Consider the following 25,394-nt stretch of genomic DNA (forward strand, 5'->3'; position numbering starts at 1 on the left):
GGGGGCGGATTTCGTTGAGACATGTTTTATTAGTCTGAAATACTTACAAACAGCGGACATACGGCTGCATGCTTTCATTCCTTCGCCGCTCTAAGTAAACAATGGTTGCGTCACGCCGCGCATGTCGTAACTTCCTGGTGTTCGCACTCAGAGCAGCGAAGAAGAAATGAGTTTCGCTTTGCAGCGTTAGCTTTAGTGTTATAACAGGCATTACTAGGTTTATTAGGAAAATGGTATCGGATCGGTACATGGGTTCAAGTACTCGCCGATTCCGATGCCAGAATTTTTTGTGGTATCGGCCGCATTTCCGATACTGGTATCGGAATCGGAACAACTCTACTTTAAACAATCAAACATACTGCTTTACATACTGATGCACATACATATATTTTTTTTAAATAAAGTTATTTAAATTTTAACATGTTAAAAAGTGAAATTCAACTTACCAATTGGTGGCACTGTGTTCCATGCGACTTTGCTTCCAGAAAGGACTGCCCCACCCCCAAACAAAAGGCTACAACCATTTTAGCCCCTCATTTGATAGGACAGACATGTCAGGTGATATTATACATTTTTTTTAATAAAAAAAAATAAAAGGGGCAGTGTGAGGTCCAAAAAGGTGGTTTGTTGCCTGAGGCCAACACCATGCCATAGTGGGTTAAATCCAATTTATTCCAAGCAGATGCTGATCTAACTAATACTGTTCTTATCATACAATTGGACTTTGCAGATGGAACCATTAACACATCTAGGGCCCTATCTTGCACCCAGCGCAATTGACTTTGTCAGTGACACATGTATCATTCATATTTTGCACCGGCGCACAGCAGGGTTTTCCCTCCACAGACGCACGTCGGCAAACTAGGGAATGAACTTGCACTCCCTGGGCGGTTCAGCGCAAAAAAAGGAGACGTGTTCCAGCACAAACCATCCCTGATGCTATTTTGCAGTCTCAAAAAACAATTGCGCCACTGACCAGAAAAAAATAGTCTAAAGTCAGTGGCATGTTGTGCGTTGTTCATTATGCTATTTTAGGGGCGCATGCTTGACCATAATGTATGGCGTGCACAACGCGCACACACTTTGCTTATCTAATCTACACAGATGCAACAGTTATTTGAGGGTGGAGGCAGTGATGTCCTCTGCTGGTGACAGGTCCTGTGTAGAGGCAGATCCACTTCCCGTTACACGCCGTGCCCGATTTATGCTGGCAAGCTTAGGATTCCCCTGTCTCCTGACATCATTGTAGCGCTTGGGGCACAACGTCCTGGGGATGTCAGCTGATGAGACAATTGTGGCTATTTCCTCCCACGCCTGTTTAACCGACGCTGATTTGGGCGGGTTTCTCCCATCCCCATACAAAACAACTTCTCTGTCTTTGACTGCTCTTACAAGAACGTCGGTCTCCTCGGATGTGAACCGCTCCTGGAGTGCGCCAGAAATCTGTCATAATAATAGCAACCCGCCATGGAACTTGCGCATTGCGTTTAAAGGGAATGTTGGCTGACATTCTGATTGGTTTATTTGATGTTATGCCCAAACCACACCTATGAATAATGAACCTACTTCAGACCAACCCCTTATTGATTTGCGCCTGGCGCAAGAGTTATTTCTTCCACCAGGAAAATAGCAACAGCGCCCAAGATCCGCCTACAAAGTCACTTGCGCTTTGCGCTTCGCATTTGCGTTTCAGATCGTTAAAATAAGGCCCTTGATCTTAAATTTATTTTTCTTTATAAAAAGGTCATTCAAATGATTTGCTATATCCAAAGGTTTAGTGATTATTTCTGCTGCTGTTTCCAAATACTTATTAGAACACTTTGGCTTTTTACACATTATTTCATTTATCACTTTCCACAATTGCTTGCTATTATTTGATGAGTTACTAATCTGTTGGCTAAAAAATATTTTCTTTTTTAATCTATTTAACTTTGTCACTTCATTTCTCAACTTACAATAATACCTTTCATCCATATCACTTTTAGATATTAGAATTACACCTTTGGCATTATCCCTTTCCCTCATAATAGATTTTAGCTCGGCATCTAACTAAGGAGCATTATATCCTTTTTTCAACCTTTTTCTAATTGGTGCATGTTTGTGAACTATTTTCTCAAACCTATCCATGAAAATACATAAAGAAGCATTAACATCCTCCTCGTCACAAACTGCTGACCAAGTGGACCTTTGCTGTATTGTGACTCATAAAGGTGCCATGAATAGCGGATTAGAGCGTCATTTTTGCAAAATCACCCTCTTCCATGTCATATCGATTACCTTCCGCTATTATTGTGACATGAAGTCTGGCTCTGTTAGCTGAGATTAGCATAAAGATGGTGACTGATAATTTTTTTCATATATTTTCGTAAGTCCCACCCACTGATCTATAATAGGTCTGTAGCGTGAGTGGGTCCCACCCATAGCCATCACCTTGGAAAAATGAGGAATGAGTGTTTGTAGTCTTTCACCCTTGAAAAAGATACAGCAGTTCCTTCTTTCAATGACGCAAAATGACGATTTTTACTTCATTGAAAGCAGGAAGTGCAACACTGAAATCTGTATTTCTCCCGTCTCAGAGGAAACTGAGGGATTGATGCACGACCATTCAAAAACATGACTGGGGTTCTAACGATACAAAGCTTAATGCAAATCGGTGAAGTGTCCCTTTAACGCGGCGAGTTTTTTCAACAAAGTTCCATTTTTTCAACTCGCACATTTCCCACGTCAATGCTCAATTTACGCCATTCACGCGCAGAATCACGTCTGCCGCGCTAAATGCCTAATTCGCGCTGCAAGACCTCCAGATGCGCATCATTGCATCTTTATATTGACTTAACATCAAATCACTTGCGCTTGACCATGGCCACGTGTTCCCACACAGAACATGATACTGTCAGAACCCTATCAATTTAAACTAGTGTAGCGATTTTAAAGGAGGGGCTTATGATAATAAATAATATTAATTATTAATATTTTAAAAACATTCTCCACCATCCCAATTAAAGGAATAGTCTACTCATTTTCAATATTAAAATATGTTATTACCTTAACTAAGAATTGTTGATACATCCCTCTATCATCTGTGTGCGTGCACGTAAGCGCTGGAGCGCGCTGCGACGCTTCGATAGCATTTAGCTTAGCCCCATTCATTCAATAGTACCATTTAGAGATAAAGTTAGAAGTGACCAAACACATCAACGTTTTTCCTATTTAAGACGAGAAGTTATACGAGCAAGTTTGGTGGTACAAAATAAAACGTAGCGCTTTTCTAAGCGGATTTAAAAGAGGAACTATATTGTATGGCGTAATAGCACTTTTGGGAGTACTTCGACTCGCCTGAAAAGTCCGCTCCCCTTCTCCCTCTCATAATGGGAGAGGCAGGGTGTTACAGCGCCAAGTCGAAGTACTCCCAAAAGTGCTATTACGCCATAAAATGTAGCTCCTCTTTTAAATCCGCTTAGAAAAGCGCTACGTTTTATTTTGTACCACCAAACTTGCTCGTATAACTACTCGTCTTAAATAGGAAAAAAGTTGATGTGTTTGGTCACTTTTAACTTTATCTCTAAATGGTACCATTGAATGAATGGTAAGCTAAATGCTATCGAAGCGTCGCAGCGCGCTCCAGCCCTTACGTGCACGCACACAGAATTGTTGATACGTCCCTCTATCATCTTAGTTAAGGGAATAACATATTTTAATATTGAAAATGAGTAGACTATTCCTTTAAGGGAAACACACATAAGCTCAAATGTAAAGTACTTAAATTGGATTGTAATCAGGGTTCTAAATTAACTTTTTTGATCACCAGCAAATGTGGCTGGTAACTTTCTAAAGTTACCAGCCAATCAGCATTTCCACTAGCCAAATTTTTTCTGGCAAAAAAAAAGAGAAATGATGAGTGCCACTGAATGCATTTAAAGAGTAACTAAACCCTTAACCAACTTTTTTTAGTTAATGATCTGTAAGAATGATGCTTTAGTAAGTGCTGTTCATTGATTTTAGTAAGTTTTTTGACATTTGGATATAAAGTGTTTCAATACTACAATATATGGTGTAAAATGTCTGAGTGCTGCCCTCTTCAGGTTGAACGGTGGCTACTGCAGTTGAATTTTCCTATTGGATGTTGGGTCCAAAAAGTAACTCGTGACGTAAGCAGGTTCAAGCACACCACGCCCTTGTTACGATATCACCACATGCTTGGTACGAGCTTAGTTCGTCCCCTCTATCTCCGTTGGGGTCTGCCCACTTTTCTTGCATTTTTCAAATATTGCCAGTGGGTGGAGTCAGGCTCTGACCAGGGGTTTAGTTACGCTTTAATAATTTTATTAACATTGTTGGCATGAAAACATACACATAAAGTGAGGCTTCTTCCAGAAAGGCTATCTTAAATACGACCTGTCTGGGCAGTTTTAATTAACAATACTTCTATACAATGTCCTTTGCTTAACCCACTATTCTACAGTGCAACAGGTACTGCGAAAGATAAACATGTATTTAAAACAACACTAAAGAGTTTTTGCTCTTTGCTTCCCCTACAGCTTGGAAGCGGAAATGTCCATTACCACTGTCGTAAATAATTTAGCCTACTGCAGCAAAGCTGACTCTGATTGGATTGTAGGTCTGCCGTAAAGTAAGTTTTGTAGTTTTCACTCGAACTACAGGACCGCGACCCGACGGTTGGAAACTTCTTTAGTTGGGTTTTGGCCGACAGAGGGCTGCAAAGCGAATGTGAAAGTGACATTCACCCCGTTTCGGGTGGATGAACGACTGAAACTTTTTTGAAAACGTTATTTTAAATGAACAATATGTAGGATTGTGGCCAAAACTGGTACTGCAATCACAAAACTTGTGGCTAAAACTGGTACTGCAATCACACAACTGGTGGGCAATACACAACATGACAACATAAACATCAGTTGAGGGCTGCAACTCCACTTTTTAAATAACAATATCCTGGCCAGACCACTGTTGTGATATAAGTATTTGAAATGAAAATTATTTCTTAATCTCTAGTGACATATCAATGCCAATTAATGATTAATTTATATAAATTTCTTACATACTGTTCCTTTAAGGTAAGAAAAACTCTTTTAAAAATATAATCTTCAACATACCTTACATTAGTAACATGTTTGGAGGCATAAATGTCATAAAATGTTTGGAAATAATGATAGCAGAGAAATATTTTCTACATTATACAATGATAGCAATGATTAATACTTTATTTTTACAATAATATTTTTACAATATTTTAAGAAACCAGTCATTTTATGACTGCTATACTAATCTCAGTCATAGTTACTGCTAACTGTTTATGTAGTGTCCTAGAGTTAAATATTAGTAAACTAAATATTAATTTCATATCTGAAAATACAGTATAACACATAACTTGCATGTCTTGATTTTCTCAGCAACAATGCAATTCTATAGACTTGACAAGAGGTTTTTCTGAGATTTTTCCTCTAATGTTTGAGACCTGACAGGGTGAGGATGTTTGTCTTACCTCCCTTAAACGCAAAGATGCGCGGACATGGATTTGGGCATGTACGGGTCAGTGCGACTGCTGCGTCGCTTTTACAAGCGTAAATTGGGTAACTAGATTGCATATAGATCCGTTTTTTTTCCGCGATTAACTTTGTAAAGGAATACACTATACTACTAAAATTTAAACTTGAGATTTACACCAGGGCACAAAAGATTAACCCTGGGGCATGTGCCCCAGTAAAAGGTGTCTAGCGATGCCCCTGTTTTTCAGTATATGCTCCCTGCCAAACTGGCTAGTAATTTTTATTAACACCCGCCAAAATGTGTTAATTTAGAACCCTGATTGTAATCAAGTATGTGAATCAAATAAAGGTCTTGGGTGTCTTGCCAACACTCGTGCAGCGAATGTTTAGTAAGACACTAAAGAGTATATTAGGATATAGCTCTCTTGGCCAGGCTTGTGCACAATTCAGAATTTCAGAATTGGCCTCCATTCAATTAATGAATTGGAATTTGAATTGAATTGACTCCGCCCTACATGAAGTTGAATTGGAATTGGAATGGGAATGGGAATGACAGGAAGTGGAATTAAATTCATGGCAATTCAAAAAATTTCCACAGTCACGCAACAGAAAGAATCTCATATACATTAAGTCTCAGGAAAGTTACTTTGGAAAATTGTTTGACAACCATTTTAAATTCTTGGTTAAAGTAAAGCATTCTGGGAAACAAAGTCATATTCCATTGTGTTCCATAAAATTACAATTACAAAAAATTTAACTTAATTATTTGTTGTGACTAGAGTTTTTAACATTAATTGCTGGGGGAAAACATTTCCTGTTAATGTAATCTGTACAAGTAGTTCAAACTAATATAATTTATAGAATATGTAATGCAATCATATCTGACATATAATACTGAAAGCTTCATTTTTAACACTTAACTTACTGTATAATACATACAACCCCAAATCAGAAAAAGCCGGGACACTGCAGAAACTGCGAGCAAAAAAGCAATGGAATAATTTACTAATCTCTTAAACTTATATTTTATTCACAATAGAATATAGATAACATATCAAATGTTGAAAGTGAGACATTTTGAAATCTCATGCCAAATATTGGCTTATTTTGGATTTCATGAGAGCTACACATTCCAAAAAAAGTTGGGACAGGTAGCAATAAGAGGCCAGAAAATTTAAATGTACATAAAAGGAACAGCTTAAGGACTAATTTGCAACTTATTAGGTCAATTGGCAACATGATTGAGTATAAAAAAAGCCTGTCAGAGTGGCAGTGTCTCTTAGAAGTCAAGATGGGCAGAGAATAACCAATTCCCCCAATGCTGCAACGAAAAATAGTCCTCAAAGTTTCTCATAGAAAAATTGCAAAGAGTTTGAAGTTATCATCATCTACAGTGCATAATGTCATCAAAAGATTCAGAGAATCTGGAACAATCTCTGTGCGTATGGGTCAAGGCCGGAAAACCATACTTGATTCCCGTGATCTTCGGGCCCTTAGACGGCACTGCATCATAAACAGGAATGCTACTGTAATGGAAATCACAACATGGGCTCAGGAATACTTCCAGAAAACACTGTCAGTGAACACAATCCACAGTGTCATTCGCCGTTACCGGCTAAAACTCTAGAGGTCAAAGGCGTTTTCTCTGGGCCAAGGCTAATTTAAAATGGACTTTGGCAAAGAGGAAAACTGTTCTGTGGTCAGACGTATTAAAATTTGAAGTTCTTTTTGGAGAACTGGGACAGCATTTCATCTGGACTAAAGAGGACCAGGACATCCCAAGTTGTTATTAGCGCTCATTTCAGAAGCCTGCATCTCTGATGGTTTGGGGTTGCATGAGTGCATGTTGCATGGTCAGCTTACACATTTGGAATGTGTAGCTCTCATGAAATCCAAAATGAGCCAATATTTGGCATGACATTTCAAAATGTCTCACTTTCAACTTTTGATATGTTATTTATATTCTATTGTAAATAAAATATAAATTTATGAGATTAGTAAATTATTCCATTCCTTTTTTACTCACAATTTCTACAGTGTCCCAACTTTTTCTGATTTGGGGTTGTATATGAATTTCTTTGAAATGATATTGAATTGCAATTCTGCTTCATTTAATTCAAATTCGAATTGCAATTCTAGATCCTGTTTTTGACAATTCAAATTCAATTCAAATTCAGGAATTGAATTGGAATTTAGGGGTCATTCTTCATTCAATTCTGAATTGTGCACAAGCCTGCTCTTGGCTAAGGAGATGAATATCTTAAAATTGATCCAACAGCTTTAAGAGCAGGTAGCGATACTGATTAGTGATTAGTGCCCTACTGAAAAATCCAGCTAATCTTAGCTGGTTTAAGGTGGTTTACACTGGTCCTCCCAGCCTGACAAAGCTGGTCATGCTGGTGGGCCAGCTGGTATTCCAGCATGACCAGCTAAGTCCAGCTAGACCAGCTTGCTACACCAGCAAAACCAGCTAAAACCAAGCTGGTGACCAGCTAAAACCAGCTCACCATCTTATGCTGGTCTTAGCTGGATTGTTCAGCAGGGTGACTCCAGATTATGAGCATAAACTACAAACAACATCATGTGTGATACAAATCAGACTTTATTGACTAACTAAACACATACTACTCTAAACATACAAACACGCACACACACATACAGGTCAGCATTGAAAGAAGGTAAAGATTTAAGTAAAGAAAAGAATAAAGCATGAAGTTATGGCAGTATTTGTAATTCAGCAGATCAAAGCCTAAAACGAACCATCAGTTACTTAATGCGAATGCATCTTAGTTAAAAAGGGAAAAATTATGCGTGATGCATCAGTCCTGAAGGGACTCAAATGTATCCAGAAAGAAAAACTTAACTCAGATAACAACTCCCAACTCCTCAGAACTTCATCTCGCAACTCCATAAGAACTACATCTCGCATAAGACCTCAGAACTCCTGGGCCCGGTTTTTCAAAAGGCTTAATCAAGATAAAATTGATCCGGATTTAGTAATCCTTTTTTTTTGCAATCTGTGATCACGTAATCCATTTTACTTTTGAGCCAATTTTTCAAAGCAACATCGGATTGGATCAATCTGATCCGGTTAGGAACTTTTCAGGATCACTAAATCTGGATTACCAGTGCTCAAACAGGATAGGAAATCACAATGTAGAACTATAGATATGCTACTCCTACTGGATTACTTTTGAAAAACTGGGCCCAGGTGTGTTCTTAGGTTAGGGTTTTTAAGCTGTAAAGAGGTCACACCTCTAAAGAGATGTCTGACCCAATCAGAGGTCATACCTTTAGGGGGAAAGTTAACTGTCTTTGTCTTCCAACATGCTGTTTACATATGGAATTCAATTGGATGTTGAGGTGGAAATGTTAAACAGTTTCATATTATTATTATTATGAAGAAGAATTTCCTAAACATAAAGCATATTATCATTAAGGAAATCAAAAATGGATATAGATATAAGGACAAGATATTATCTGGATTAAGTAAGTAATACTAAACATTCATTTAAACTAGTTTGGGTTAATATACTAATATAACATAAACACCAAGAACATAATCCATGATGAGATTAGAAATAGTTGATTAATACATTTCCCTTATACATTTATAAGTGAATACATGCGTGACTAAATAGAAAGTTTTTTTGTCTGTCCCAAAATTTCCCACATTCTTTTGTGGTCATAAAACTCTAATCTTGATGTGTTGCCGTAGTCACAAGAGATCTGTTCTGTTTTGAAGTGTTAAAAGCAGTTTTGGGGGTAGTGTTACAGACCTGCTTGTTGGGTGAGGGTCTGCAGTTATATTTATGAAATACAAGAAGTTATTGTGTGTCTGATCTGGCTCAGTTGTTCCATCCTGAAAGTACCCCTCCCCTAAGGGACGCCACTTGGTGTTCCATCAAGGGGAAAACAGACAAACACAACATTACAGATAATAACAGAACTCTAAACTTGACAAAAAAACAAAATAATGAGTCCAGGGGAACACAAGATAATTAAGTCCATGGAGGAGCAGGACGTGGAAGCAGCGCAAACTGCACGGGCTCCAACTGGGGCTGTGGTGGCTGCGCAGGCTGCTGGGGCTGTGGTGGCTGCTCCAGGTCTAATCTGCACAGCTCAAAGAGAAACCTCTCGATCAGGGCATTCGATTCCCTGATCTCCTGGCTCGTGACCCTGCGTCGGGCAATAGCCATCAGGCACTGGTCGTTCCCCATTGGCATCGCTGCTGGTTTCAGTTATGGCTTGTTCGTTCTGTCAGGAACAGGGACGGATGAAACCAAACGCAGGCGATGTCGACATACGATAATGACTCTGTATTATCAACAAAGTGGAATGAATATGTGCCAGTCAAAGCCTCATGTGAGTTTTCACAATTACCTTAATTAAAATACAGTTATATTTGCAAAAATTAAATATACCGCCCAGGCCTATTTTGAAAGACTTGACAGTTGGGCATATGTATAAATCTGATTTGTTTAGTGTGTGGCACAAGAAGAGGATTAAACTGAACATTTAATTGCATCCACAGTTAGGACAATTTATCAAATATGTATCTTTTTTAATTTATTTTGCATACTGCAAAAGGTGCAAACCTTTAAAACAAGATTAGTGCAAGCAAACATTTCAGCACATTGCTTTCTTCAGACCAGTCATTCACCTTTTATATACCAATAATGAGAGACAGACGCAAATAACTGGTCAAGGAACAAATAACTTTTGTAAAATTGCTACTCTAAATATAAATATACAGTGGCTACATTCAATGCTATGTTTTACAAGAATTAATCAAATGTAAAAAAAATCCTAATTTTACAATTCAAGTTTTATTTCATTCTAAAATATGATCTAAATATCTAAATAAATCTACATTTATGTTTTAAATGAATCATCAGTATATAAAGAGTGTTTTATGTTTCACAGATACTGCACAGATGTCTTAGATTCACCTGAAAATGGGAGAAGCTTTCATACTGTTCCTGCCAATTAAATTATGAGAAAAATGTAATAATAACAACAATAAACTTTATCTTATATAGTGCTTTTTAAAGGAACACGCCCACATTTTGGGAATTTAGCTTATTCACCGTATCCCCCAGAGTTAGATAAGTCCATACATACCTCTCTCATCTCCGTGCGTGCTGTAACTCTGTCTGACGCAGCCCCCGCTAGCTTAGCTTAGCACAAAGACTGGAAATGCATGGCTCCAGCTAGTATACTGCTCCCAATAAGTGACAAAATAACGCGATCATTTTCCTATTTATGTGTTGTGATTTGTATAGTCAAACCGTGTACAAATAACAAGGTGATATGAGACACAGCGATCTTTTAACAGTACCCAGCAAACATAAGGTCAGCGGTCCACCGGCGGACCACCGGCGGCAAAGTTGGCGGTCCACTGGCGGATGCCGTCAGCGGCTCGCCGGAGTTTTGCCCATCGTTTTTCCAGCGGACCACCAGCGGCAGCCGCTACTTTTTCGACGGAGGTCCGCTGTCGGACCGCTGCCCCAGATCACCTACGGCCAGCGGACCAGCGGCGGTCCACCGGCGGATGCCGGCTGCGGCTAGCCGGAGTTTTGCCAATCGTTTTTCCAGCGGACCACCAGCGGCAGCCGCAAAGGTTGGAGGTCCGCTGTTGGACCGCTGCTCCAGCTAACACAAGGCCCGCGGACGAGCGGAGGTCCGCCGGCGGATGCCGCCAGCGGCTCACCGGAGTTTTACCCATCGTTTTTCCAGCGGACCACCAGCGGCAGCCGCAAAGGTCCGCTGGTTTATACTGGTAATGGTTGCTAGCTGCCCGGTCGGTCCGTGGTTCATAATTGTTTAATCACGCTAACCAAATGTCTTTCAACACAATAATAAACAATTTACATCAGCAACTGCAAATTTATTATTGTCAGTAAACAGAATAAATATTCAAATGCATATACATTTATCAGATGCATTAAAACCAATATGACTTCCAAATAAAAACAACCAGTTTACACCTTTCTGTAACCATGCAAAGTTATCCATGATTTTACCATCATTTGCAGTAACACATGGTAAATATAAAATCAACCATGGTTTCACAACAATAATAAAGAATAAACATTCTCTTACAACAGCATAGGTTTATAGTACTACATTTTAGTAACCACAAACTTTACCATGATTTAAAAATATATGGTTACCATGGTTTCACTCCAGCATTACTATAATACTACTATACTGCCCAACAAAGCCAAAGCGCAGTAACTATGCATTTGGTCCTAATTGAGGTAAAGGTTGAAATGGGCTTTGTGAGATCTGTTGTCTTGTGACAAAGTCTCCTGGTTTAATTTTGTCCCATCAGAGAAATGTGTTTGCCAAAATTGCAGTAACAAGTTTGCCTGGCTGGTGTAAAACACTTTAAGAACTTTTTTTCTCGATTTTAGTGTTTGCGTAGTTACTGCACTTAGAAGAAACTTTTTCAACCCACTTTGTGTTGTTACAAAGTCTGTAATATGTACATTAACATAACATAATATTTGGATGATGCAAAACATCATTTTGGCAGAGTATTGTGGAAAAAAAAATGGAAATAAATCAGTAAAATTAGCTAAAGAATATTTTTTCAAATATAAACATATTGTATTTGTAACAATATTAAGTGGGTTGAAAATCTGTAGGGTTGCGCTTTGGTGCAGTAATTACAATATGTTACATTTGGCAGTTGTGTATGTCCATCTGTAGATGCCATCATATAATGTCTTTGTGAGTGTTTACGTCATCTGAAGTCTTCACAAGTGAGGCTGGATCCAAACAGAGCCGTAAGCTCTAGTTATCTTATGATGTGTATCCTGATGGACAAAAACAGAAAAGCAAAATGAGAAGGATTAGGATTGCTGCTGTTCATATTATTTCAAGCAAAAGCTCATTTGCGCATTTTATTATTAAATTACTGACTAACAAAGTCATAAGATGTATTTGTGTATGTGAATGCTTGTCTTAGAAGAGGTGTTTTTTTCTAGATTTAGACTGCATGGGAGAATTTAGGAGTAAAATGTGAAAAAGCCTTGCCTTTTTATTGTATTTTATTAAAGAGCAATTATGGTCCGACTCATGATTTCACATTTACTTTGGTGTGTAAGTATGTATTAGTACATGTTAACGATATGCGTAAACAATGAGTAACAATGACTTTGTATTGCGTGAGGCTGCCTGAACCTCCATGTCATTTCTGGCTTATAACAAATACCACAACAATGCCTAAAAGCTGCTGTGTGACAGGGTGTGGAGCTAACATAGCCTGGCTCCGCCCTCCTACGTGCTTCCGCTTAATTTTCATTTCGCTTCAGTACAATGTCTGGGACTGCTGTGTAGAGTTTCGTTTTCTCCTGCAAAAATCTGCAGGACCAATCAGCGAACAGAGGTCGTGCGTCAGTTTGAGTTGTAATTCAGTAATGGCAGCGGAGAGAGACGTGAGAAAAGCTATTCAGTCCGTTGTTGCAAAACTGCCGAATACACATAAGTTAAAGCCGGAGCAAGAACAATGTTTGCTAAGTTTTGTTGGTCATTCAAACTTGTTGTTTCCAGACAATTTTGGCGGATGACATACGTCACGACCACACGTTAACAATTGCCTATGGCAGAGCCTGAGTGACTCTGGGCAGATCCAATAGTTTTAAACTTCAACGGAAGACCCTCCTTAACGGAAGTAACACTTTGCAATGGAACGTGGCCAGACTCCCTGTACAAATGAAATGAATGTACGAGAGTCTGGTTGCACCAGGCTTGAGCCAACAAGCCAAAAACCCAGAAATAAGATTTTATAAGCTGTTGACACAAAAAAAATAGCGTTTCAAAGACACAAAACTGGATACAGGCAACTTGTCATAGTACTACTATAATTAGAACTATGCCCAGTTGCCCACTGTAGGGAAACATAATCAGCGATCCACTTTTGTCTCCTTAAAGGCTGAGTTTTATAGCTTGGTACTAAAGACTTATTTCTGGGTTTTTCAGCGTGTTGGTTGTAGTCTGTCGCGCAGCAGCTTTCAGGCATTGTTTTGATTTTTGGTTATAAGCCAGAAATGCAATATAAAGTAAATTGAGATGGTTGGATTGTTTTACCCTGGTGGGCGTGGTTTTCAAATAATTGCTCCCGCTTTTACTCATGGCCTACACATTAACTCCTGTCAGCATTGCATTGTGACCGAATCTTTCAAACAGGAGCGTCACATTTCCGGCTGACGTCAGACATATTCAGGCCAATCACAACGTACATATTAGCTGGCCAATCAGGGACACAGCGCATTTCAGATCGATGAGTTCTGTACAAAATCAATGTGTTTGAGGAAGGGAGGAAATCTAAAGCTATAAAAATGTATGTGTTTTTAACCGTACACCACGCAAACACATTGCATATTATACCAAATACACAAAATAACATTGTTTTTTACCAATGAAATTGGATGCACTTTATAAATAAACCACAACCTTAAACCTGTAAACAGCAATGTATTAGTTTGAGGTTGTACTTACTAGTTATGAGATTCATAGCACCTTAGAGATGTTTTCTGACAGGTCTGCTTCGACTCTGCTGCACGGATATCAGCATGGAAAATCTACAAACATAACATGCAATTTGTCACAAAGCAATCAATATTGATTAAAAGGATGTGAAACACTGAAAAGAAAATTAAAGTATACAAAATATAACAGAATCTATGTTTTTAGGTTTACTTGTTCATTTAATATTGCTCATATGGTGCAACTCACGTTTGGATGTTAAAACCTTCCTGGAATAATTGCTATAAACGCAGAAAAATGACAAGATTCATAGTAATATGTTGTGAAAAAAGTGAGTTAATATGCTCTCAACCTGCCTGAGTTTACATCTCTGTCTGTGGCTCCCTTCAGAAAATTTTGAAATCTTCAGCTTTTCTTCTATTATAGAGGTTATTTTGATCACTCCTAAATTAAAATAACAACTTTTTGTATATATATGTTTACGATAAAACATGTGTTTGTACTACTTTCACCAAATACTCACGCTATATGAAAGTTTTTTCACCGTTTAACTGTGCAGTACATTGCATATTTTAGGCTAAACAAAGTATGTCAATAATGCATTGACAACCTGAACAAAGCTTTCACATCATCTCATCAACACACGAAGTTGCTTTTTAAAAAGCCAAAACTTAATAAACAATGCAAAAGCTATAGTCACCCTAACATTATCACTTCTGAAAAGCGTCCACATGCTATCAGACTTTCTCTAAGACAAAAAACATTTCTATGAAGTAAATATTCAACACAAGCGTTTCTGTTACGTGTCAATAATAGTTTTGTGTACTATTTGTGTATTTTGAGGGACTAAACTTACCTGAAAACAGTAAAGAAACCTGTGAAAAAGGAGCTTCGTCAGTCCCACCTCATGGTAATCTTCTTCTTTCGTGGGTTTACTGGCGGGTTGCAAACCAACTGAAAAGGTGCATACCGCCACCTACTGTACTGGAGTGTGACAAGGATAGTCTGCATGACTCAGATTAAATTCTATGAATTACCGCAATGTTTTTTAAAAACCTCATTACTGCCCTTATTAGCCTACCCGTATATGTCCCTTCATTTAAAATATTGTCCATTGTAAATTCTGTAATCCCCATTTCTTGAACTTCTCTAATATACAATATTCTTTCCTGCTGGTATTTCACACATGTCATTAAAACATGTTCCACTGTCTCCCTTTCCTGACACCCATCACAAAGACCTGTATCGTGTTTACCTATGATGTAATTATTTGCATTGAGGCTAGTATGTCCCATTCTTAATCTTGTAAATATTATATATTCCCTCCTACTTATATTATGATTTATATTGCTTTGCTTTAATTTACCTTGTATGTTATAAAAATGTCTTCCCTTCATACATGAGTCCCAAGATATCTGCCACATATCTTTACATGCTTGATTAATAAGTGATTTCCCTTCTACCCTACTCAAACTTACTGTTAAATTGATATTATTCAATTGAAGTGCTTCTTTAGCCATCTGATCAACCATCTCATTGCCCTGAATCCCAACATGTGCTGGTACCCAAACAAATCTCACCAATATTCCCTCATTCTTTAGTCTATATAAACTAATAAAAACTTCTGTTAATATATCATTTCTACATGATTTAAAAGTTTGAAGACTTAAGAGAGACGCCATTGAGTCTGAGCATATTAAAGCAACACTAAAGAACTCTGGCTCTTTGCTCCCCCTACAGGTTAGAAGCGTAATTGTTCATTACCACTGTCGTAAATACTGCAGCATATCTGGCTCTGATTGGATTGTAGGTCTGCCGTAAAGCAAGTTTTTGTAGTTTTCACTCCAACTACAGGACCACTACCCGACGGTTGGAAACTTCTTTAGTGCGGTTTTGGCCGATAGAGGGCTGCAAAGCGAATGTGAAAGCGCCATTCACCCTGTTTTGTGTGGATGAACCACTGAAACTTTTTTGGAAACGTTATTTTAAGGTAAAAAAACCTCTTTGGTGTTGCTTTAACACCTCCTTAACAGATACCATCCTTGTTTCCTCAATCCATTGTAGAGCCATTTGTATAGCCGCTAACTCTGCCGTGTACACTGACGCTCCATTAGTTAATCTTCCTTTATTTCCATACTTTAACTCTGGGACATAAAAGGCTGCACCAGTGATCCCTAACTCAGGGTTTTTCGACCCATCAGTATAAATGTGAACGGATGAATAATGAACAGTTTTAATATGCTCTATTGCCATTGTTTTTATATCCCCTCCACATTCTCCCTTTTGCATTTTTTCATGTATTGTGAGGTCTATTTGTGGTTCACAAAAAAACCAAGGTCTCATGGTAATCCGTATTGAGAAAGAAGGCTGTTCGACTTCCTGCTTGCGGCCCCGCTAGAATTGACAGACGGATGACGTTAAAGTGCTGCGAGAGCGAGACGAAATTACACTTCGTATGAGTTCTCGAATCGTTCTCGCGGTACTTTGACGTCATACAGCTGTCGGTTCTTGCAGCGCTGCATGAAGTCGAACAAGCCAAAAAGGGCACGTGTTCGGCGCGCACAGCACACGCGTCATGGCAAATTCACACATTGACATAAACACTACAACAATTTAAAATCTTCTCAAATGATTATGAAATCACAAACTCGTTTTGTTGTCTATAAATGTCCAAATTACCACGCCTGCACGTGGACTATATTGTATTAAACACTATCTCTCATTTTTTATTCTATCCTTAAAATTCTTTTAAACTGAAATATTAAAAAAATATGTATGCATTTCGTTAAATAAGCCCTATATGCAGTCTCATATTGTTTTTCATGTATTTTCTTAAGATTTTTATAATTCTTAGTTTCAGTAACCTAGCAGTTTGCCACTGGTGTACCAACGGTGGTCCACCAGGGGCAAGCCGCTGGTTGCTTGCCACCCAAGAAACGCCGGGAGACAGACAGCTTTTTTACGTTGGTCGGTTTGCCGAAGGTGCCCCGACGGTGGTCTGACCGCGTCAAGCCGCTGACTTTGTGCCACCCAAAAACCGCCGGCGGACCGCCAGGTCATTGTTTGCTGGGGCGGTTTGCCACTGGTGTACCACCGGTGGTCCAGCAGGGGCAAGCCGCTGGTGGCTTGCCACCCAAGAAACGCCGGCAGACCGACAGCTTTTTTACGTTGGTCGGTTTGCCGAAGGTGCCCCGACGGTGGTCCGACCGCGTCAAGCCGCTGACTTCGTGCCACCCAAAAACCGCCGGCGGACCGCCAGGTCATTATTTGCTGGGGCGGTTTGCCACTGGTGTACCACCGGTGGTCCAGCAGGGGCAAGCCGCTGGTGGCTTGCCACCCAAGAAACGCCGGCAGACCGACAGCTTTTTTACGTTGGTTGGTTTGCCGAAGGTGCCCCGACGGTGGTCCGACCGCGTCAAGCCGCTGACTTCGTGCCGCCCAAAAACCGCCGGCGGACCGCCAGGTCATTGTTTGCTGGGTATACATACTGAGAACTATATTCTCTGAAGACGAAGCACTGCCGCATGGGCGGAGTGATCTGCTCGCAGCACACGAGAAGCCCCTGGTGAGGAGCAGAGAGTTCGGTCAGAGTTGTGCAAATCACTCCGCCCATGCGGCAGTGCTTCGTCTTCAGAGAATATAGTTCTCAGTATGTATACTGTTAAAAGATCGCTGTGTCTCATATCACCTTGTTATTTGTACACGGTTTGACTATACAAATCACAACACATAAATAGGAAAATGATCGCGTTATTTTGTCACTTATTGGGAGCAGTATACTAGCTGGAGCCATGCATTTCCAGTCTTTGTGCTAAGCTAAGCTAGCGGGGGCTGCGTCAGACAGAGTTACAGCACGCACGGAGATGAGAGAGGTATGTATGGACTTATCTAACTCTGGGGGATACGGTGAATAAGCTAAATTCCCAAAATGTGGGCGTGTTCCTTTAAAAGTCACTACATTTAAAAGCTACTGTATAAATCAAAAGGATTAACAGTGGCATAAAGTAGCTTAGAAAATCAGAAAAAAAGAGTGTACTGGAGATTTAATTAACTTCATGATCACATCAATCTCTATATATTAAAAAAAGAACAGCGTAAACATGAAGCAGAGTTCAAGTTCAGGGATTCATATTACATGGAGGTCTTGAATTCACTGTACGTTTGCTCAGATGAAACACCTCTCCATCTTCATCCTTTCTCCATTTTATCTGTGTGTTCTCCACTCCAAGGTTCTTTAGCTTTATATTAATCTGAATACCAGCAAGAAAAATCAAAACATGAATAATCATGACACATTAGGTTACACATACTACTTCTACTAATAATAATAATAATCATATTAATAATAATAACCATAACCCTTTGGATTTATGTGATTCATTAGTGTACATTGGTTCCTCTTAAAATGAAATTAACAAGTGAACTATACTTAATTAGTACACACAGTCCTAAAAGAATCAAATAAGCTTAACAAGATTTATGTTTAAACAACTTATATAAGTCTCAATGATTAGTTGACTTTACTTTAAAATACGAGGAAACCCTCAATATAGGGGCATTTTTGACATTGCTATAATACATGATCAGTGGGGGTTTTTATGAGCTGAAACTTCACAGACACACTTAACCCTGTAAAAACCATTAGTTAGTTTTACTAAAAAAAATGAAGAAACCTGTTGCATTTAAAAAAAATTAAGCAAGCAATTTCCATACTGTTTTTTCCCTATGACATCTGTGAGCGCTTGGACCCGGAAGGGGGGTTTCTCGGGGATGGTCCCCATGAGCTCTTGGATTTTATTTCCATGCTTTTCTTTTTTTATCTGAGCTCTGGGGTTCAGTGCCCGGTTGCATGAAACTCCTTAAGTGAGGAGGTCAAACCGCTATTCTCCTAATAAATGTGCATCATTTTTCTCTAGGGACTATTTCGATAGTTAGAAATGCACGTTGGTACTTCATTTTCTTAAATAACCATAAAATCAGCGATCGCGTGTGACGTTAAGGGACCTTTTATAGTCCCTTAAGTTTTTAAGGGAAAATGAGACTTAAGGACTTTGTAGCAACGAATAGCAGAAATTAAGGTAATACTTTAGCATTTAAGGGTAAATACTTATTGACAGCCTTAAGGTTCACTTAAGGGGTTTTCTTGAAACCCATTTTTTATTAAGGGCACCCTTAACCTTATATTTAAGGGATTTCTTGGCTTAAGGACTTTCATGCAACCGGGCACAGGCCATTAGGCCAAGATTCCAGTTCACAATGGTGCCTCTCTTTATGCTACACTTTTTTCTTTCTCTGTTATTATTTACCATTTCATGCATTATAGTGTAACCATTTCCATTTCAACTTTAAGTCAGTGCTGTTATTAAACCTTATCATTTATAAATCTGTTGTTTAGTTTTGATTTGACGTTAACACTTAAACGCTACCTATTGCAATACAATATTTTTATATTCTAACATTGCTCTCCCACATATTTTGCTATCATAACTGCGCTTATTTCCGTCATTAGTTTAAGCTGCCGAAAAATGGAAAATGACAATAAATACACAGTTTTACACCATCTTACAGTTATCGTTTCTTTAAAAATTTCAGCATTCCTACAGCTTGAACCACTGTAGTGAATTATATGTGCCATCATGCTAAACTTTAATGAAAAGTATTTTAAATCGTGTTTTTGGCATTCATGTGAAATGAAACAGTTTCTTAGACTTCATATTAATTGAGAGGCTAGTTTGTTATGTTCATTTAAAAATTGTCGCACATTATGTACTGAGAAATATTCCCTGAAAACATGCCACTGCAGGGCCTATGCTGGCTTTTTGTAGGCACAGTAGGCTAGAGCCAGCCCTCACCAAACCTAAACAGACCTAGTGTGGGCTTGTCCAGGTGAAGCTGGCTTTTTGTGAGCAGCCCACACTAGCAGACTGCCCTCATTATTCCCATGATGTCCCAGAGTAGGCCAGCCCGTTTGGACCTTTGGACCCCATGCAGGTTTTGTGTCGGCAGCCGACTTTCTCTTTGGCTGCTTTTAAAAATGTAATGTGAAATTCAATACGACTTTATAAACACTTTTTTTTCACATAGGATTGTTTCTAAAAGACAATGCATAATTCCTTAAAAACACACGAACAAGTGTGCCATTTGAGACAGAGTGTATTCTTTCACTGCATGATTACGTATATTCAAATGGATTTAGATATGGGGCAGAGAATAGTTCTTAAAGGAACAGTATGTAGGATTGTGGCCAAAACTGGTACTGCAATCACAAAACTTGTGGCTAAAACTGGTACTGCAATCACACAACTGGTAGCCAATACACAACATGACAACATAAACAACAGTTGAGGGCTGCAACTCCACTTTTTAAATGACAATATCCTGGCCGGCCCACTGTTGTCAGTGATATAAGTATTTGAAATGAAAATGATTTCTTAATGTCTAATGACATTTCAGGACCATTTTATGATTAATTGATATACATTTCTTACATACTGTTCCTTTAAATGTTACAAAAAGTGTACAGTTTATTTCTCAGAAAAAAAACATTGGTGGGTGTAAAGTAGGGGTGGGCGATGAATCGCTTGCGATTCTCATGCGTATCTCATCAGTAAAGCTGGTTTCATGATTAATAGTAAATCGTCATCGCCTGCTATAAAATGGTTTTTACTACACAGAGAGACTTTCACAGAAAAGCTAGGCAAATTCGTGTTCATAATCGTGGACAAATTGCCTCCGATAATGTATGCGATTTTGCCTAGCTTCTTGGTGAAATACGGTGAAAGTTTTGTAGATGAGCAAAATCTCAGGGGCACTGCGCTGGAAGCCTGATGGGGGCCCTAAGGCAAGCCCTAATTAGGCCAATAATGGGCCATCGTAGGCTTGCTTACAGGGATTATTACTAATAGAAATCAATTTTAAAAAATGGTGGCAATCACAGCAATTTTTAGATATATTCATTCATACAGCGGTCGAAAATGGTAAAATAAACAAATCTAGGTTAATGGTGTGGTTAAGTATTTTTGTTGAGGGGTTGTTATTACCTAATTTTAAAACTTAAAAAAAAAACATATTTATTTACAAGGGGGATGCTATCTCTGCATCGTGTCGAACCCTGGCGGTTTATTTTAAGTCTAATTGTTATAAAAGTTTCCATTTCTATTGAGGTTATGGGCAGAGAAAGAATTTTGATAAATAATATTAGTAATACTTGTCTTTGTAAGCGTCAATAATCATCTCTCTGACTATTGTCAACATTCATCTTGAAGCATTTAAATTATTAACCCACATCATTATTTGTGAGGCTGCTACCAGCGTATACTTTATTTATCTGGCTATCACAACCAATAACATTAAAGCTGTTTCACTGAATGTTGATTTTAGATTTAAAAGATATAGACAACATATAAAACAATTGAGTGCTAACTGTATGGTTTCATGAATGTCAGTAACTTTAAATGATGGTTTGTGTCTATTCTGAAACTTAAGGGCGATATTATGCACAGCTATTTCATGTACTACAGCTAAGTCCTTAAAGGGCGTTTTGCAGGTAAAATTTTTCAACGAATTTGTGCAATTTGCTTGTTGATAATAAACATTTAAACTGTTATCCATTGTATTTTATGTTGTTGGCTATCACAAAACCCGAAAAAGTATGAAAAAGTACAGCAATTTGCAATGATTCTCCTTTCCCTCACAACGCACTGTATGACGTCACACTGGGGAGAGAATTGACCAAAGCCGCCTTGAGAGCATTGAGAATGACTATAGAAAGACGAGTAAAGTACAGTTCTGATAGCGCAGATAATAGATAAATACATACATACATACATACATACATACATACATACATAGATACATAGATAGATAGATAAGATAGATAGAGAGATAGATAGACAGACAGACAGACAGACAGATGGATAGGCTAGTATAGAGAGATAGGCAGACAGCCAGATAGCATAAGGTTAGCATATCTTCGTGTAGAAAGTAAACAAACAATTAACATACTCGTGCATGCTGGCTTGAGGGGGTCCATGATCCTGCCTGAAATGGGTGTAACTTTATGCGATCTTCAGCACAAACGGTTTTGGCAGCATGTCTCTAATCCTGGAAGGTGAGTGAAGCACGTCACGTCTGTTCGCGGGGACCAGCGACCCAAACGCACTCACTTTCTTACAGCCAGTAGCGGAATGGCAATCGAGAGAGTCGGGACTTTCCCGGGCCGATCTAATAATAGTTATACATTTCGAGTTATATTAGCAACACCGTCTGGCGGCGTGATGTGCGCCGGTTCCCGCAGCCCGCTGGTCAAACTGTGCAGGCAGCCTCTCTGCTCAATAAAGTATATAAAAGTGCTCAACCTGTTCGGCAGGTCCAAACATGTACAGGATTTATAAAAATACGGTGATCAATGAGCGGTTCCTCCTCAAATGGCTTAGCCTGTCGTGATGTAAAAAGCCGCCGAACGCCTGTTTATTACAGTATGTATGCGGTCGGATCCGAGTGTGCTGCAGCTGCTGACTGCTGCTGCATATAAAATGATCGTGTGATTCGTTATAATCGCATAAACAATATAACAAAGCATCCTTTTATTTCACAAAACAATATATTTGAGATATTATTTGATAGACTAGTAAGTGTGGATTAAGGATGTTTAAAAATCTCTAGCCTGGTGGTCAGGACATGAATGGATCAAATCAGCAGATTTGCGAAGTTTTATTTATCTCCACATATATCATAAATAATAATTAGCAAGGTAACTTTGCAGTATAACACATTATATATTTCCTACGATGTATATATGATTTCCAAATTATATACGTAAGTATTAAACAGCAATAAATGTCTCATCTATCTCTATGGCTCTGGCTGAGTCTGTCTCCACTTCTCCCCAACGTGACGTCATCGCAGAATTGCGTTAAAAAAACCGTTAATACCAAAAACTTAAAAAAAGTGGTCTTTAAGACCATTTTTGAGACATTTTAAAAATTATACACATATCTTGAGTGATTTATGTACCCATTAATCGACAGTGGTGGTTAACCTGCAACATACACTTTAATAATCTAAAATCACAGTTTGAGTCGTTTATGACATGCATTTGAGAAAATCAACACTCGTCAAACATAATCATAACTATTTTTTATTATCATGAAAAAACCTTTAAAGGTTTGAAGAACAGCAATATAAATATGCTTAGACATTTCCTGGAGCTGCATGTGTAAATGGTACTTTTTCCTGCAGCGCATATTGAGTTTCTGCATAAGAGAGCCATCTGGCTTTTGGATGTAGGGGCATTTCACCATAATTCATTGAGAAGCATAGCAAGAAGAATCACACGATGTATACCCCTATTTGATGGGCATTCAACACATTAAAATGAATCTGACAAACCTCATTCATAATGGCAGTCTGCAGTAAAGGATCAGTCAAGTTGTGTTTCCCATCATTGGACAACTTCAGCCTGACAGTCTGTTTTTGAACTAACTTGTCCACTACATAAATACAAAGAAAAGTTTATTTATATACATGATATTAATTTATTAGTTTATATGATATCAGTTTATAAGATTTACTGTATGCATTTGGCAGAAATGTTTATTAAAAGCACTTGTGCATTGTATTTACATGATTTAAATAGCTATCTGTGTTCACTGTAATTTTATCCCATGACTTTTGGGCTTCTTAGTAATTCATTTGTTAAACTCACCACCATGGCAGATGAAATGGTACTTTTGGTCACAGCTGTACTGAACCCATTTCCCAGAGTCAGTTGTTGACATGGCAACACAGTCACCAAGCCTCTGGAATTGTTGTCCTGGTGCCCAGTTTCTAAAGGCGAGATTCCATTGATCAGACCACTGCCAAGAGTCCAAGAACAGACCAATCCAGGCCCATTCCCAGAAATCTACAACAGCTGCATATAGCTGTAGCTGCTCTCGCGAGTTGTGGACAAAGGCTAGATCAGTGTGATACTGTCTGCAGTAACTCTGTGCATCTGTCCAGTTCTTCACATCATTTATTATGACATATCCATTACTTTCTATTAAGAGATGCAAAAAAATTAGATCCCAGCTCTTCTTCTCAGTTAAATGGAATGTTAACAAACCCCATAAACTACTTACCATTGTAACACACCGACGATAAAGGGGTTTCACACGGATAATCGTACGAAGCATTACTATAAAGAATTACACAGTCTCCACTTCCAAAAGGTTCTTCTGGTGCCCATTGATTGTATGAAATGTTATCTTCTCCATTTGACCAAACCCAACGTTTCTGGTTTGCCGTCTGCAGTCCAATCCACACTGATCCTCTGTAGCCATCATTCACTTTTTTCATCATCCTGTTTACATCATCCATCGAGTCTACAGTAGCCAGATCAGTGTATATCTCTCTACAGTAACTCTGAGCTTGTGTCCATGACATACTTATGTTGATGTACTGATACTCTCGCCAAAGACCAGAAGCGCTGCACAGAAGTCCTGTTAAAATGAACATGTTTAAATATATGCATGTGTACACATATACTGTGAAAACAGATTTTAATGATGACACCAACCTGACAACAGAAGCAGCACAAACAAACTCATGTTCATCACAGCTCCTCTCTGATGTTTCACCCTTACTGCACAATGATCTGTTATAATAAGATGCATATCAGCAAATCACCTGTCTGATTCTTGATACTTTTATAAGTATTGAGTGCAGTAAATGCACATGTTTGCTGTGGCTTCATATAAAGAATTGCATTACACATTTAGTTTGTTAAACATTTGACAATCTTTTCATGTTTTTAACTAATGGCAAAAAGCACACATTCTCTGCATTCTCTGTGGCAGCAATCTGCACCAAAACGTATTCGTTTTTTACAATTTATATTTTAAAGTATCTTAAAATAAAATAAATACATAATCACTCTACAGTTAACATTAACTGAATTTAAATATTATCTAAACTTATCTGAAACTTTCTGAAGCAGAATTCTTTTCACATGTAAAAACTAACGCTAACCTAATGTTCTGGGGTTGTACGTTTTTAAAGGTGACCAAGAATGGATTGAAATAACACGTTACATTGTTCTTTGATATCTAAATATAAGGTGTGTGGAATGATCCAGAGACAGTTTTACATGTCCATTTACAACCCTAGGATTTGCCCTCAGAATGAAATGCGTCCCAATTCGCCTACTTATACTAAGACCTAAAAGTATGTACTGTTTTTGTGAGGAAATGTACATACTTTTGTGTGTAGCAAAAGAGTATGCACGTTCTGGGACATACTTCGATGACGTCATGCAACGTGAACGAAAACGTGGTTGCCTAGTTACACACACCACGACTGTAAACAATATTTTATTCATTCTTATAACTTATGTCCAATATAATTTTATTT

The 25,394-nt window shown here is 38.5% G+C and overlaps 1 protein-coding gene and 1 long non-coding RNA gene across 2 annotated transcripts; both read right to left on the reverse strand.

The window, feature by feature from the left end:
• Positions 1-11,382: 11,382 nt before the first annotated feature.
• LOC129413511 (uncharacterized) lies at positions 11,383-15,567 on the reverse strand. Its single transcript, XR_012371537.1, has 3 exons — positions 14,860-15,567; positions 14,016-14,098; positions 11,383-12,331 (listed from the first exon to the last, which is right to left on the reverse strand). It is a non-coding gene; the product is annotated as an uncharacterized lncRNA (long non-coding RNA).
• A 1,921-nt stretch (positions 15,568-17,488) lies between these two features.
• Positions 17,489-25,092, reverse strand: LOC129441572 (macrophage mannose receptor 1-like). Its single transcript, XM_055201243.2, has 5 exons — positions 24,562-25,092; positions 24,125-24,484; positions 23,710-24,042; positions 23,394-23,494; positions 17,489-18,253 (listed from the first exon to the last, which is right to left on the reverse strand). Exons 1-5 carry the CDS (start codon positions 24,656-24,658, stop codon positions 18,122-18,124), a joined length of 1,023 nt encoding a protein of 340 aa, XP_055057218.2. The 5' UTR covers positions 24,659-25,092; the 3' UTR covers positions 17,489-18,121.
• Between the last annotated feature and the right edge of the window lie 302 nt (positions 25,093-25,394).

The sequence above is a fragment of the Misgurnus anguillicaudatus genome, chromosome 2, assembly GCF_027580225.2.
Source record: "Misgurnus anguillicaudatus chromosome 2, ASM2758022v2, whole genome shotgun sequence".
NCBI classification, from domain to species: domain Eukaryota; kingdom Metazoa; phylum Chordata; class Actinopteri; order Cypriniformes; family Cobitidae; genus Misgurnus; species Misgurnus anguillicaudatus.